The sequence below is a fragment of the Rhipicephalus microplus genome, chromosome 9, assembly GCF_043290135.1.
Source record: "Rhipicephalus microplus isolate Deutch F79 chromosome 9, USDA_Rmic, whole genome shotgun sequence".
NCBI classification, from domain to species: Eukaryota; Metazoa; Arthropoda; class Arachnida; order Ixodida; family Ixodidae; genus Rhipicephalus; species Rhipicephalus microplus.
Window position 1 is genome coordinate 13,778,751 of NC_134708.1, and position 16,156 is coordinate 13,794,906.

A 16,156-nucleotide genomic window follows, 5' to 3' on the forward strand; every position below is an offset into this window, starting at 1 on the left:
GTGAGCCTTCGGGAAAGCTGGTGGCGTTCAGGCAGCACTCCTCGAAGGCCTTGGCGCACCTTTCGCCCTTCGTGCCTTCCACGTAGTGACGCACGATGTGAGCCCGTGTGGTGCATCGACGTCCCACCCTGTCCCGCTTCTGGCCCAGCGCACAACACTCCTTCAGCAACGGATCGTGGTCGAATTTGCGCTCTGCGTGGGAGAGAAGGAAGGCAAAATACTGCAGTCATGGAAGGCACGCGGTGTGCTTGATGAAGCTGACACCTAACAAGGCGAACCTGACCAGCAGTAACTTTACCTCGGTGCCCCTTTTTGTGTAACATATTTCACCGTCAATCCCTCAATCCTGACTCTCGCAGAAATTCGAGAGGAATGGGAAGCCTTTGATAATATCTCTGGTCTTGCGACCCGACAACATGATATGATTATAAGAGACGCCGTAGTGGACACCTCCAGAATTTTCGACCACCTATAGTGTTCTTTGCCGTGCGCTGACATCACCCACAACACGGGCCTGTACTACAGCGTCTCCATCGAAATTTCACTGCCGTGGCAGGCATCAAACCCGCGACCTTCTGGTGAGCAGCCGAGCATCATAACTACTACACCACGTCGTACAACGTGAAGCGTTCCACGTTTATCTTGACATGTCTGCTTTTAGTACTTCCTTTCATCAGCGTACACCTAATCTGGAAATGCAGGAAACAAGTATTTAGACGAAATTATGGTTTGAAATAAACTAACATGTGTTCACATTTCACCTTGTATATAGTTTTGGGAGTCTCGTCAAAAACTTGTCAAATTACATTTGCAGTTTAAATACACTCTGATGGGCTAATGTACTACTACATAATAATCAGAAACTTTTAAAAAGTTGACTACGAAGTGTTCTGTACATTATTATATTACGACCACCTATAGGAGGTTAAAATATTCATTTGGCTGCAATTGTCATCACGTTATATGAAGCTTTTAAAATAAACCTTCAAGGGGTGGATACTTGCATCCTTACTACCCTCAGCCTGAACATAGGCGCGGTAGGACCCTCCTGATGCACCTTTGATTATTGGCACTGGTCTGGGGACTTGCTTCGAGGCGACGGCCCCGCCGCGGTGGTCTAGTGGCTATGGTACTCGGCTGCTGACCCGCAGGTCGCGGGTTCAAATCCCGGCTGCGGCGGCTGCATTTCCGATGGAGGCGGAAATGTTGTAGGCCCGTGTGCTCAGATTTGGGTGCACGTTAAAGAACCCCAGGTGGTCGAAAATTCCGGAGCCCTCCACTACGGCGTCTCTCATAATCATATGGTGGTTTTGGGACGTTAAACCCCACAAATCAATCATGCTTCGAGGCGACCACGTAACTTTCGCCAACATATTATGACAAGGCTCACTCACGTGCTCTCTGACGAACGCTCCTGCGGTGTCGAACCCTTGCCTCGCAGCTTCCCTCTGAAATTGTCACCAAAGAAAAAAAAACAAAGAGAGACTCATTGCCTGCTCATATTTCATATCGTTCTTAAAGCAGATCCTGCTCGGATGTAGCTGAATCTGTTTAGAATGCCAGAAAATCACTGCTTTTTTTCATGTTAAGATCGTTTCAGATGAACGACTATTAGGGTAAAAAATGGCAGTTCGTGCATTGTCACTAGGACCACAGCAGCACCCTTTCACAAAATCAAGGTTATACCAACTTGTCTAATTTGCGGCGCTCAAATAGACGGAACGTAAAGGAAGAAATACAACACAAACGCTTTTATTTTAGATGAAAAGCGTCTTGTGGCCGAGCTCAATCCGGTGTGCGGCGTAACCACCCTTAAAGCGCATGCACGCTCCTCCTCTCTACTACACTCTCCCCACTCTCGCCTCGCAACGGCGGCGCAGGCAGCGTCCGCTAGCCGATGCTCGCTCCCCCTTCTCTCCTCTAGGCATCTCTTGCCGCGGCGTTTCACCTACATTGCACATACGCGTCCCCTCTTGCAACGTGCGCATTAACTAAAAGCAGACTGCGGGTCTCTGTGTCCAAACGGAATCCTCAGTCTCGCATTGCCTATTAGCAGAGATTGGCATGTTCCAGTAAAAAAAAACGTGGTCCATCACTGCATGCTTTGGCTTCCCAGGGCTCCTCTCTTCAGCAACACCTCGATGAGCGAATGTGTCAAGGAAGCCGCCAGTGAGAGCGACACCACCAACCTTTTCGCATACACACATGGTTCCCTTTAGTGGGTGAGGTTGTATTTTTTTTTTATTATATCGTGTTCCCTTGAACGCCTTAAATTTTAACCAAATGTATTATCAAATAGCCCAACTATATCATTATTGCTTCAGAGTACGAAAACATGCTAGCTAAGCAAACGAGCAGGAGCTGTAAGAAATGTGATCAGCGTCGGTTTATAAGTTAAGCTGAAACAAGCAAAAATGAAGGGGTACCTGTTCTGAGGACGTTCTCGGTTCCTTCCTCGGATATAATGACAACACCGAAGTTAGACATGACTTCCTCAGAAGACAGTCCTCCTCCGGGCCCACACCCAAGCTCGTGCGACTTGAGAGTCATGAACAGCTGCAATAAATACAGGCATATGAAAATCGTTACATACCAAAATTCAATACACCTCAAACGCATCTATACCATGAACACATTCCGTGCGCTAGCTGAAGCTTCTGCCGACGAGAATTCGTCGACGTAAAAAACACGTATCCTGAAAACGTAGACATTAACGAACTTTTTCTTTTGCCATAAAATCTGGACTTCCTTGAGAAACGCGGGCGAGATTTTTCGAATAGCTGCAAACTACGAGACCACACTTTCGCCATCCAGCAGGCCTGAAAAACAGTGTAAACACGATGCCTTACCATACCACGGTGGCGTTGGGTATGTCGGAAATTAGCAGCTTTTCGAATAAGCTTTATCTGTACCACCACAAGTACCATCTGAGTTCCGCGAGGGTGGAAAATCCAGCTTCCGATTTGTACTCGCCCGCAGCGGACAAAAACACGCTGCACGCCAGCAACATCTGCATTTTAAATCCCGACGACAAAATTGGGTTTTACAGTAGAAAATACTGCATTCCCCATTTCTGGTTCTGAAATTTAGAGGATAACCTGCCACAAATGAATGCACGTGATCACCGTCATTAGCCTGTTTTGCGTCCATTGCTGGACGAAGGCCTCTGCCAATATTTACAATCTGCTTTCTCCCGCGCGAGCTACGGTACCCTTGGAAGCCGAGCTCAGACAGCTTCCAGAGTTGCCATAGCTACCAGGGACAGTAAAGATATATGTATGGAATGAAGTGTGTTGCATTTTGGCTTGTAGGCGCGTCTCGTTCTCCTCAACCGGAACAGAAACCGCACTCCCTGGAGCAGTATACCTGGTCACCTATCTCGCATGGATGTCTACTACTACATCATGAGTGCGCGTAAGAATTGAGTAAATACGGTAAATGTTTCACCTTCTCCCGCGTGAGCAGACCCTTGTTGTTGAGGATGTACACTGCTTTGTCCACTCCAAGAATGCCCACTCGTGTTCCGCTTTTTCCCAGAATTTTCAGAGAACCGTTGTTTCCCGGCTCGTCGTTTGCGAAGTTGGGCTCGATGCTTATCTGCACACAGGGAAGCAGGATAACACTATAAATACCACATTGTTGTTTTTACACGTCATGAATTCCGATATAGTTATGAGGCGCAACGCAGCGGTTCAACACGCATTGATAGTCCGCAATACACGGGCATCTACATGGCTGCCAGCCGTAATTTTTCAACTATTTGTGCATATATATAGACGATTTCAAAGTCACAAGCTTTGTACCCCCCCCCAAAAAAAAAAAAATTTAAGACTGCCGGTCACCTCATTTACCAGCTCCTAACGTAGAAACTGAAAGAACGTTTTCAATTTCTTTTTCAGCGTAAGGAAACTCTCTCTTTCGTTTTTGACATAAAATAAACGTACGTAAAGTATAAAGAAATGTTTTATCATTTATATGTAGCTCAATATAACATCTTTTTGAGTATATTTTGCCAAATAAAGCAAGGAAACTGTAGAAAACCAGAAAGCTATTTTCTAAAGCTCTTGTGATCCCCCAAGCACATCGGTGGACAAAACCGGAAGTAATCAAGGGGCTGCGTTTGTAAACCTTGAAAGGGTCTATACAAGCGCCACCTGGACTAGATTAACTGACGCTAGCCGCGAAGCGGTGGGCGTTGTTATCGAGATGGTGCCTCGGTATGCTTGGATGCATGCATGGTTAACATCTCGGCAACGCAACTCAAAGCTACGCGGAGCTAGCGTTTAACAAGCCGCTTCAGGGCACGCTACAGAGCGTTCGTGTTAAGCTTGCTGACGACGGTACAAACGCACGCAAGAAAATATATGAAAGGTGGGTGAACCACTATTGCTCTAAAAAAAAAACATCTAGCCACGCGTCTTCTTCTACCCGTCATGTTAACTTTTCGATACGAAGTGGACTATGAAAAGTCACCATATTTGCAACACTCAACGCTATTCCACTATGAATAACGCGATACGTTCGATTACAGGGGAAAATATTACGTACAAAACATTAATACCTAACCAGTACTACATTAGTAAACTTCGCAGACACGTCATGACGTGATATTTTCTTTCTTTTTTTTATATTTAGACCTTACCTTCTGCTGCATCTACATTGAAACTTATCGATAACGTACGAAATTCGCTCCCTAACATGGAGCACTATTCGTGCCTACATCTAAAGATGCTTCAGCTCCGTAACATGAAAAAGCATGTGAACTTAACATGGATTTTTTTGAAGAATGGGTAGTTCTCCAATGTATGCCAGGAGCTTCATTAACGTTGACGCGCTTTATTTTTCTTTTCTTTCTATCTTTCCCATCTGCTGCAATGTGTTAAGTTAGAACTGTATCAATAAATAATGAATTAGCAAATAGTGATCCTGTAAATGACGAGACATATGCGATTTCCTCCTCTGAGAAAGTTCGTCTAACGTCTAAGTGAACGACATTCCTATAAATTAACGTCTTCAACTTATAGTTCGCTCTTAACCCCGCAACAACTACAACAGAAAAATGAACGGCACAGAGAAGACGAATACAGGAGAACTCTCTGTCCTGTCCTCGGTTCAAACATATTCGCTCATAAACGCCTACAATTGAGAGGAAGTGCACAAGATAGGCCGCACTGGGATACAAACACATTGGATAGCAGATCGGGAACTTTTGGCCACTGCTGTACATTTTTATAGGTGGCGCACGCACGCACGTACGTACAAACACACACACACACACACACACACACACACACACACACACACACACACACACACACACACACACACACACACACACACACACACACACACACACACAAGACTACGCTCAGTGTTCAGTCCGTAGCCACGTTTATTAGGGCTGTAGTGAACGAGCGTGTTGCTTCTCTTACGGTGGATGACTCGGTGCAAACTTCCTCGACTTGTACGGTGAGCGAGTCGGCGAGCAGGTGGCCCCGGTGGAAGGCGTATACGAGCACACGAATCCTGGGGCTCATGTCTCGAGTCACGGCGAAGTGCACGGATCGATTGGACAACGAGCCGCCGACTTGCAGGACGCCGTGCTGCTTGGTCTGGCCACGGTGCGTCACCTGCGAATTTCGCGCATGAGGAGTTCGCACGGAGACGACTTGCCGCGAATCGCGCGTGTTCCACCACCGCGCGTTCGCAATAAACTCGACACCCAAGTAGAGAGTGGGTCGTATATAGTCACGAACCGTGAAAAAAACGGCGACCGCAGTTCGGCACAAAACGCAAGGTGTTCTTAACAGAGACCGCAAAAGAAAGTTTTGACTTGCGCAGACAGACGGACAGAAACGAGAAAAAAAGGAAGGCAGGGAGATTAACCGCATGCTAGTATCAGGTATGCTACCCTACACTGGTGTTGGGGAATATGGGGTAAAGAGAAAGGGAGAGTTAAAAATCAAGCACTGGTCGAGTGAGAGAGATATTCTGAGGCCTCAGTGAACTTTCATTTCAAGGAATACCATTACTCGCATTTATCAATCCGGCTGTTCTAAACTAAACAAGTTAACATTCCTGCCTTTCCTCCTCTACCGTTTCTCCTTTTTGTAGCAACATTTGTGAAAGCTAGTCGAAGAGGAGAATGAGGGACTGCATAGAGTGCGACGGGGGAGAAATGTTTTAAACGCTCGTGCTGGTGCAGTGATGCAACACTCGTGTAACTAGCGACGTTATGATGACGTCATTCCGCTACAATAAAATTACTGCAGTGTAGAATAAACATTTGAAACGTCGTCAATAATGAAAACCAAACACACGTCTATTTGTACCCACCAGATAGAAGATCGGTGAGATGTCAGCTGGCTCAGTTATTACGTGAATGTCGAAGTACTCGCCAACCTGCGTACAAAAAAAAAATGGCGCCAGGTGGTCAAGCATCTGGAAAAAGACAGAATTTCGTTGTACTGATATATGTCTAACGGAATGGTAATAACGACAAGTAACCGACAAAATATGAACGTTAACATGCAATTTTAAATCTAAAGAATTAACAGCAAACGAACAATGACCACACCTTGAAGGATTTTCGTGTGTCCATCCGATTCAGTGCCACGAAGGCGTCCACGGGTGAATTGAACGCCTGGACGGCGATGTTTCCTTCCGACTGCTGGTGAGGCTTGTACTGCAAGTCTCGTGTTTGGACCTGTAGAAATGCCGTGCAAAAAGTCATTGCAAATAAGATAGATATGTGACGATGTTCTTGATTATCCCGGACATGCGCACACACATACACGCCAAATAGTTTTGTTAACGTGTGTAGCGCTCCAAAACACCGATAGATCTTTTGTATTACACATCAAAGAGGCACTAGTTTGCCTGGGGCAGAGCAGGCATCCGGCAAACTAGTGCCTCTGTGATGCCCAAAAGAAGCTCAAGCCGCATTGCAGAAAAAGTGATGCCTCCATAATCTGTCGCTCTGAGCCCATACTAGAACAACACGAGATGTTTTATTGCACCGCCACCACCATCATTCTCGTATATATATATATATATATATATATATATATATATATATATATATATATATTTATATATATATATATATATATATATATATATATATATATATATATATATATATATATATATATATATATATATATACGTGTGTGTGTGTGTGCTGACCTCATCTTTCTGTGTAACGAACGGGGGCGGGGGGGGGGGGGAGCTTATGGTTGCCGCTTGCTATCGCAGCAACAATCAGAGTGCGGCTCTTGCCGCCACAGCAGGCAGAGGCTTGTACGGCCTGCGCTATCAACACGAGAAAACGGTGCCAAACGTGCAGCTGGAGCAGTCGTCCACATTAAGTTTTTTCAGTATTCCCAAATGTTGCGTGTGGTGCACATGGGAGAGAATGACTGTTTAATCCCATACTTGACAGCGTATGTATATATAGGCAATGTCGAGCCTGAGCCCGTGTATGTGTTTCAGATTGCTGAGTTAATCTTTCGCAGACAAGCTCAGACTAGTAATACAAAAATGTAGAAAAGAACGTGAAAGTAAGGCAGAAGCCTTATAGTGCGCGGGGATTATTAAATGTGATGTTTAGCTGATGCTGATACCTCAGCAAAGCCCACGAATGTCTATGGACAAGATTACGCAAAAAACTCTTCGGCGCAACCCCCCCCCCTCTGTCTTTCCCTCTCAGGCTTCTAGGTGTGGTAATAAGTCCATGCATACCAAAACAAGGCGACACAAAATACCCCACTTTCTATAGTGTCTCTTATGAGCACCTGCACAGTATTTCCATGAATTCAGTCTTGCTCTATATTAATGACTCCACTGTCGTTACCTTGGCCTTTATTGTCGAGTGATGCCGTTCACTTTGCACCAGGAAGGCCGCCCTTCCCAAGGCGTCTGTGACAGATATGGTTGGCTCAACGTGAACATCCAGTTCGTGGTCGTCCAAAACGGTGATGGCGCAGGGGATGCCAACAGCCGGCTTGCCGGTCAGGGTAGTCACGTCAGCCTACGGTAAGCGATTGAAGCGTGAGGCAGTGAAACAGCCAAGGGTACGCAAGGGCACCATTACCTAAATACCGATAGATTCCTATATAAGAACAACGCTGTGGAAGTGCGCAAACTAGCCCCGTCACGGTGGTCTAGTGGCTAAGGTACTCGGCTGCTGACCCGCAGGTCGCGGAATCAAATCCCGGCTGTGGCGGCTGCATTTCCGATGGAGAGAGAAATGTTGTAGGCCAGTGTATTCAGATTTCAGTGCAGGTTAAAGAACCTTAGGTGGTCGAAATTTCCGGAGCCCTCCACTACGGCGTCTCTCGTAACCAAATGGTGGGTTTGGGACGTTAAACCCCGCAAATCAATCAGTCATCGAGTGTGCAAACTACAACGAAATGATGCTCAAGCAAAAGTGACGCATTCCCCGCCTTTCGCGCTATACACAGTTAGCGGGCGCCTCATATTTCTACAGCATTAAGATCGAATATTATTTTAAGTCTGTTATTAAGATTAAGTCCAGTAAGTTCTGTGCCTGAGACTTAAAGGTAAGTTTTCTACAAACGTTGCATCCGATCGAATACTCGAACGAACCTGTCCGAACAAATGCCCAAAGATTCAATGGATGAATGTAGAAATATCATTTCTTATCGGGCAGAGAGGTGATCCCGAGCAAATGTGCTTTGGCTTTCTGTTCCATACAATGTAAAAGAGCGATGAAAGGCATTGATGGGGATTGATGGATATGTGGGGTTTAACGTCCCAAAAACACCATATTATGAGAGACGCCGTAGTGGAGGGCTCCGGAAATTTAGACAACCCGGGGTTCTTTAACGTGCACACAAATCTGAGCACACGTGCCTACAGCATTTTTGCCTCCATCGAAAATGCTGCCGCCGCAGCCAGGATTTGATCGAGCGACCTGCGGGTCACCAGCCGAGTATACCTCAGCCACTAGACCACCGCGGCGGGGCGGTGTTGATGGGGAGCGGACGAAGTAGTGCCTATAACTGCGTAACACATTATTAATGAGAATTGACACAATGAGCCACCTTTGGCAGTACTGCGAACTAAAGAAACATCTCGAAATTTATTTAGAATTTTCACGCAACATGAAAGTCATTTTTTATCTGGTGCACTAACACAAAGAACGGCAACGAGACTACAGGATACTATATCATCATTTCAAGCAGTAGTACCAGAATGTAAACAATGGAAACCTTCACAACCACCTTGGACGCTGCCACTTCTCAACGTTATTCGTGAAATAGACGGCATAGAGAAGAAAGCAGCCATGGCACCTCTAGTAGCGGCACAGTTGGTACTTCATCAGCTTCATGTAATGCATAATGAAAAAACGAAGATATATACAGATGGATCATGCACAGAAGAAGCGTCAGCCTGTGCGGTCTTTATACCCGAAATTCAGGAAAAGAAGATGTAATAATTATCGCACAAATCTTCATCGACGACAGCAGAATTGGTGGCTATCTTTGAAGCAGTTAAGCTTATCTGCGAGAATGCAGATCCACGAAAATGGGTGATATGCACTGATAGCAAACCTGCTCTTCAGCTAATCAGAAATGTGAGATCACCTTACAGAAATGGTGAAATACCACAATGTATCGCAGAAACTGTGGAATATGCCTCATCGCAGGGTCACAACATCGCATTCCAATGGATACCCAGCCACATTGGAATAAAGGGAAATGAAGATGCTGATAGTCTCGCGAAGAAAGCATTGAAGGAAGGACGGGATTGCACAATCCCTATATCTGGGACGGATATTCGACATTTTATATCGCAAGGAGCTAACCATTGTTCGATGGAGAAGTGGTTTGAGAGCCCTAAATCAAAGGAAACGGTACTTTATGAAGTTGATCCACACAGAAAATTTTCCATAGCGACAGACCTTCCACGACACCTAGAGACATTGATCCACCGACTTAGATTGGAAGTAGCATACACAAACAGCTTCCTGCACAAGATACATCGATCCAACTCACCGGAATGCCATTGTGGTCATGCAGAAGAAAATGTTCGCCATATTCTTTTGGAGTGCATTAAATACGCGAAAGAAAGAGAAAAATTAAAGAACAAATTAGCAAGTTTGGACAGACGGCCCCTCACAATAAAGAAACTACTTGGACCATGGCCTGAGATGCATCTTCAGAAAAAGGCAATAATCTTCCTGACAGACTTTTTAGTGGAGACCGGACTGGACAAGCGCCTATGGCTGACAGCCAGAAATGAGTATTATGTAAAGTGTGGTCATGTATATACTGGCATTAGAGTAGTAACGTGTGCGTGAAAGTAGTTTATGACTGTGTGAACTGCGTGAAGAAAACTGTGTATTGACATGTTATTTGAACTGGTTTCAGTGTGCTATTATGTGTTTTTTTTTCCTTTTCTGTATTGTTAATTTTTGGGTACTGTTCTGTATTATTATTTTATTTTTCGCTGCAGAACTCTGTGATATGGAGTAGCCGAGGCAATAGGCTCCTCAACCTCTCCACAGCAAAACAGTTAAAACAACAACAACAACAACAATGATGCCACGAAAAGTACGGGCGATGTTATTAGCAGTAATTATAAAGTATATTTATTTATTTATTTATTTATTTATTTATTTATTTATTTATTTATTTATTTATTTATTTATTTATTTATTTATTTGGTAATATTGTCCACCCTCATAGAGGGTCATAACAGAGAGGACATACATAATGTATGCACAATGTTCATAAAGATTCTTAACACTTTGACAACTCACAATGAAAACTGGTGTTCTCTTAATTAACAGCTCAACATTCAAATAACAATTCGAGAACAATTCGAAATTCACAGTCATTTTTCGAAATATTTGCTATGAACATGAAGTCGCTTACATCACTTGGCACTGAAAAAAAAAGTCAATTTAGCAATCACGTAAATGCGCTTCTACAGCATTCTCGAAGTCAGTGACATCTTTTAAAACAACAATTTCGTTAGGCGATTCATTCCATATTTCTGTGACATCTCGAAAAAAAAAATAATATCAAAATGTGTCAGTATTTGTACGGTACGGTTTCATGACGCAATCGTGGTTAGTTCGGGGATTTCATTTGCCTGAGGAATGCAAATATTTGAGCTTATCTATCTTCAGTAGAATAAATATTTGAGCTTATCTATCTTCTATGTATGTGAAGAAAGAAAAGTGGATGAAAAGATAACTTGACGCGAACAGGGACCGCAGCTGCGATTATCGAATAAGCGGCTTCCGATGCTCTACTTACTAAGCTACAGCAGCACTAACACTCTCAACTTTAAATACACATGTATACCCCATAAATTTGAAGACTGGATGACCATCGCTGTAGCTTAGTTGGTGAAGCATCGGACACGTTATTCGGAGGTTCGATACCTGCCGGTGGAAAGTTATATTCTCGTTCAAATTTCTTTTTTTTTCACATACACATCACAATTACTGCCAATAACGTCGCCCGTACTTTTCCTGGCATCATTGTCGGTTAAATCACAATAATATTGTGTAAACCAATGGAAGAATGAGACCTTAAACACCGACTTTTTTCCTTTGTAACATGGTGGTATTGCTACAATTGCTACAGTCTTAAGTCAAGGACTTCCGTCACAGTGCTTTATTGGAAGGCTGCTGTCATGGCTGGTGCTATGGAGCATAGAAGTACTTTTAAATCTAACACTTTTTAATAATAATAGCAAAAATTAAGCACAAATATAATCTGAAGAGACAGACGACGAGAATACGGGAGTTTACGGTCCTCCATGTCTTAACACCAGACAGAGTATATTTATTTATTTATTTATTTATTTATTTATTTATTTATTTATTTATTTATTTATTTATTTATTTATTTATTTATTTATTTTCTGATACTGACATTCTCATCGGGATTTTTTCTTAATGGAGTGGTTTAGAAGGGTGTATAGACATTGTAGTGAAAACAATCACATAAGTGGACAATAAGTAGAACGGGTGACTGAGAACATTAACAAGGAAAAATAACGATAGAAACCTATATACTCTAATGAGAGGCGCAGAAACGACAGTGCATAATCGACTTATCTTGGTTGCCCATGAATATAGTCCTACATGTCCTTAATTCTACAACGGGGTTCGGCAACCTGCTGCCAACGTGGCAGTATTATGCAGCGCTTGGCATGACGTCACAACTCTTTTCCTTTCCACTCCCCATATGAAGATCGACGCGGTACTTTTGAATTCAAAAGCAGTTTATCTTTGTAACATTTTAACTTTGTAAGTTGCAAACGTTTTCCATGCGCCCTGAAAATAGACATGATTTATCTTGCCAGTTTTTTCTCTAGTGCTAATTATGATTCACCAATTCTCGTTTCTTTTGTACTATTAGATCCGCCCCATTGGCCGTGTGGGCACCGCCGTGTCGCCTTCGTGCAACATGCTCCCTCCCCCTCCCCACCTAAAAAAAGTTGCCGACACCTCTTCCAGAGCTTTGCACGCATGAACGTTCTGCAAAAGTCGCGTAACATAGAGCGATTGATTGATTGATTGATTGATTGATTGATTGATTGATTGATTGATTGATTGATTGATATACGAGGTTTAACGTCCCAAAACCACCATACGATTATGAGAGACAGCACATAGTGGAGGGCTCCGGAGATTTCGACCACCTGGGGTCCTTTAACGTGCACCCAAATATGAGCACACGGGCCTACAACATTTCCGCCTCCATCGGAAATGCAGCCGCCGCAGCCGGGATTTGATCCCGCGACCTGCGGGTCAGCATTCGAGTATACCTTAGCGACTGAACCACCGCGGCGAAGCAGTAACATAGACCGAAGACATGCGCCCATATGCAAGGTAATAAAAGTTGTGCGTACCACGATGACCGTCACGGTACCCGGTTTGAAGTCCTTGGGCGTGTGACGAAAGCCGACCAGGTATGGCGATGTCGCAAACACGGCGGACTCGTCGACGGCCGTGACTCGCTTGCTTGTCGCCTTGTCGAGAACTTCGGCCTCCACGACGAGGCGGTTGCCTTGCACCAGGGCAGCCCAGCGTTTGCGTTGAGGCATCTTGAACTGGGAGGTCGCTATGCGGAACATCGCTTCGCCGTGGACGAGCTGCGTTTAGTCGAGGTTATGCTAACAATGGTTGGCAGTTAATATAACAAACGGTGGTGTGAGACAACACGTTCGTAAACTGTCGTGAAGGAATGCCTGATATAACTACAAAGATGAAGCAACTTTGAAGTCTTACTTTGTAGAACGAAATACTGAACTATACAGCTTAAATACAAAATACCCATATGGGTGCAGAAGAGGGTGGGGGCGGTTAACGAAAAGGGAGGGGGCAGAGAGGATGTCCGCGCATTGTAGCCGTCACCCTGCGCCATCAAAAATGATGTGAAAGGTCCAACCGAGTCAAAACATGGGACAGAAACCACCTTTTCAACAAACGCCCTGGCAAATGCGCCCTTGTCCTGGCGGAAAAGTCACGAAGCATCTCATCATCGCGGAGGCTTTGCTTTCACCAATTCGTGCTGTGCCAGCCCCCAACAAAACCCTACTCAAGTGGCAGGGGGCAGCGCAGAAAATGAAAGAAAACTCTTTACAAATGGATATGGATAGCTATTTGCAGTGATGTAATACGCAACATTGACATATATCGTCTGATGTACTAAGCCTTTCTTCCGCAATAAGGAGAGAATATCGATTAGGTACGCGTTAGACACACGAAATGCCGAAACCAAACACACAAAACACTGTGCTTTACTCCTGCGGTCATTCCTTGCGACATGGACGGCGATTCACCTGTAGTGACCAACAAAAGCACCGGCTTTTATTACACACAGTTTCTAAATAAAGATTTAAAAAAGCATTTGATTCGGGTCACGTGCAACATTTAACCAAGTATAATCACTGTTCTCCGCAAGTGTGAAAACTGAATACCTTTTTCTTTGAAATCGAAGTTTCTGAATGAAGGCTAATTAAGGAACCCATCGCTATGAACGATTGCCACGAGCTCCTTCTCAACCAAGAACTTAAGATTAAAAAAACACCAGCGTTTCCGCTTCATTTCACCGTCCATACAAACAGGTATTATAATGCTGCAGAAAGCTAAAAACATCTTGGAAATTCTACTTAATATTACACTTCCCTTACCTCTTTGAAATCAGTCGAACCAAGTTCTCTGTCTGTGCCACCTTCGTTTCTTATCTTGAAACGGAAATTTGCCGAACCTTCAACTGGCTTTCCGTAGACGTATCTTTGATAAAAAAAAGGGTAAGAAAAAATCTGGCCTGAAACAGACTTCTCAAAATCTACTATAGAAATCAGTCCTTGCGGTAAGAACTAACATAACCTCTCGATATCTGATCACGTGGTGCAAAATTTAACACAGGGAAAGAGAGCGCTCATCCTCGTCCCTTTTCTTGTCCTGTGGCAAGCTTTGCGCTACGTGATCAATCATGCATTAGTAACGTGTGCAACTTTGAACTCTTGTCAACTCTCGATATCGATCATTTTATCTAAGTAACAAGGTGAAAGGATTGCATGAAAAAAATTATTATATAGGCTCAGCATCGTTATCTAGAACGGGCTGTTCAGAAGTTCACTTCTACATCATCATCACCATCACCACCATCATCATCATCATCCCGTCTACGTCCACTGCAGAACGCCATGTTGCACCAGTCAACTCGGTCCTGTGCTTGCTGCTGGCAATTTATACCCGCAAACTTCTCAATCTCATCTGCCCACTAAACCTTCCGTCTCCTCCTAACCCGCTTGCCTTCTCTAACAATCCAGTTAGTTACCCTTAATGACCAGCGGTTAACCTGTCTACGTGCGACATGCCCGGCCCATGTTCATTTCCTCTTCTTAATGTCAACTATAATATCCTTAACCCTGGTTTGTTTCCTAATCCATTCTGCTCTCTTTTTCACTTCTACGCTCTAAGAAAAAAGAGTAAGGTTTACTCTTCTCGGGAGTCCTAGCATGCAGTGTATATGAATGACTCTCTTTAAGGAGACGCGTTAACTCTCTTTTGACCAACGATTCTCCGAAGAGAGTATGATGATCGCGAAGGAGTGTCACTTGTCTCTTTAAAGATAGCCATTAACGCTATGAGTTAGGAATCTGAAAGAAAAACCAAAGGTGCCTCTTTTTTTCTTGTGATGTAATGCTAGATATGCGTACCTAATTTGCGCGCTCATTAAACACATTTAGGACGTAACTTCCGAGTATGTATAGCATCGGCACTCACTTGGCCTCAACTTTGCCTTCCACGAATTCTTGTTCTGTGAGAATGACGCTTGGAGTGGTAAGCGTGACCGAGAAGGTGGGCAACACTGGAACCACGAGAGTAAGGACAAAAAGTAATTCGACGTAACGCGACTAACGCATAAAATGGGTCTCCATGAAGTTCTACCATAGACTCGCGGACACTGCGAAAGAAGTCCGAAAGAACAAATGAACGTACCATATTCTTGTACTTCAAAAGTTATCTCGGTTTGTTGCGTGAACTGAAAAGAGATAAGAAAAATTCTTAAGTTGTTAAGTGCCACTCTCAACTTTGTTGTTGAAGCCGATGAAGGTTTCTAAGAAGTTGAAATGCCTTCACTGGCGTTTTCAACATTCGTGCTAGCAATAAAGAACAACACTACAATGTCGACGGTTATTCACAGGCTCACGTGGGTAAGTAACGTAGCCAGGATTATTTTTCATGTGTGTGTGTGGGGGGGGGCAGTTCAATTATACTTTATCTGTGTGTGCGTTTGTATGCGTGCATGTACACAAGCAAAATAAAAAATTTTACAGAGATAGGGCTTAGCCCCTCACCCTATAACTTGGGTGAACCCGGTTCGCTACCCTACACAGAGAGAGTGTGAAAGAGGATGGAAAGAATAGGTAAGCAAAGAAAGGTTGTATAAAGTTAAAAAAAAAACTCTGGAACAAAGCCGAAATATCTGGAACAACGCAATTCTTTCTCTTTTTTCTTTTTTTGTGTTCCTTCTTGCTCTCTCTCTTTCATGTTCCCTGTTTCGCATTATATGAGGTAACTCGGACAACATAAGCCTTCAAACTTAACACTTATTACCAACTCTGACTATTAATAAGAGTTTCACAAAGTTCACTA

At 43.9% G+C, this 16,156-nt stretch overlaps 1 protein-coding gene across 7 annotated transcripts in view; it reads right to left on the reverse strand.

The window, feature by feature from the left end:
• LOC119163486 (complement C3) overlaps window positions 1–16,156 on the reverse strand; it is a 93,943-nt gene that overhangs the window by 51,231 nt on the left and 26,556 nt on the right. For all 7 annotated transcript variants that reach the window (XM_037415489.2, XM_075873166.1, XM_075873165.1 and 4 more), the window contains exons 6-17: window positions 15,500–15,542; window positions 15,284–15,368; window positions 14,182–14,284; window positions 12,898–13,140; window positions 7,856–8,032; window positions 6,578–6,706; window positions 6,337–6,402; window positions 5,433–5,630; window positions 3,448–3,597; window positions 2,427–2,556; window positions 1,395–1,448; window positions 1–192 (exon numbers count right to left, since the gene is read on the reverse strand). In XM_037415489.2, the coding sequence (XP_037271386.2) occupies window positions 1–192; window positions 1,395–1,448; window positions 2,427–2,556; window positions 3,448–3,597; window positions 5,433–5,630; window positions 6,337–6,402; window positions 6,578–6,706; window positions 7,856–8,032; window positions 12,898–13,140; window positions 14,182–14,284; window positions 15,284–15,368; window positions 15,500–15,542 (1,570 nt within the window). The remainder of the gene's footprint in view (window positions 193–1,394; window positions 1,449–2,426; window positions 2,557–3,447; window positions 3,598–5,432; window positions 5,631–6,336; window positions 6,403–6,577; window positions 6,707–7,855; window positions 8,033–12,897; window positions 13,141–14,181; window positions 14,285–15,283; window positions 15,369–15,499; window positions 15,543–16,156) is intronic.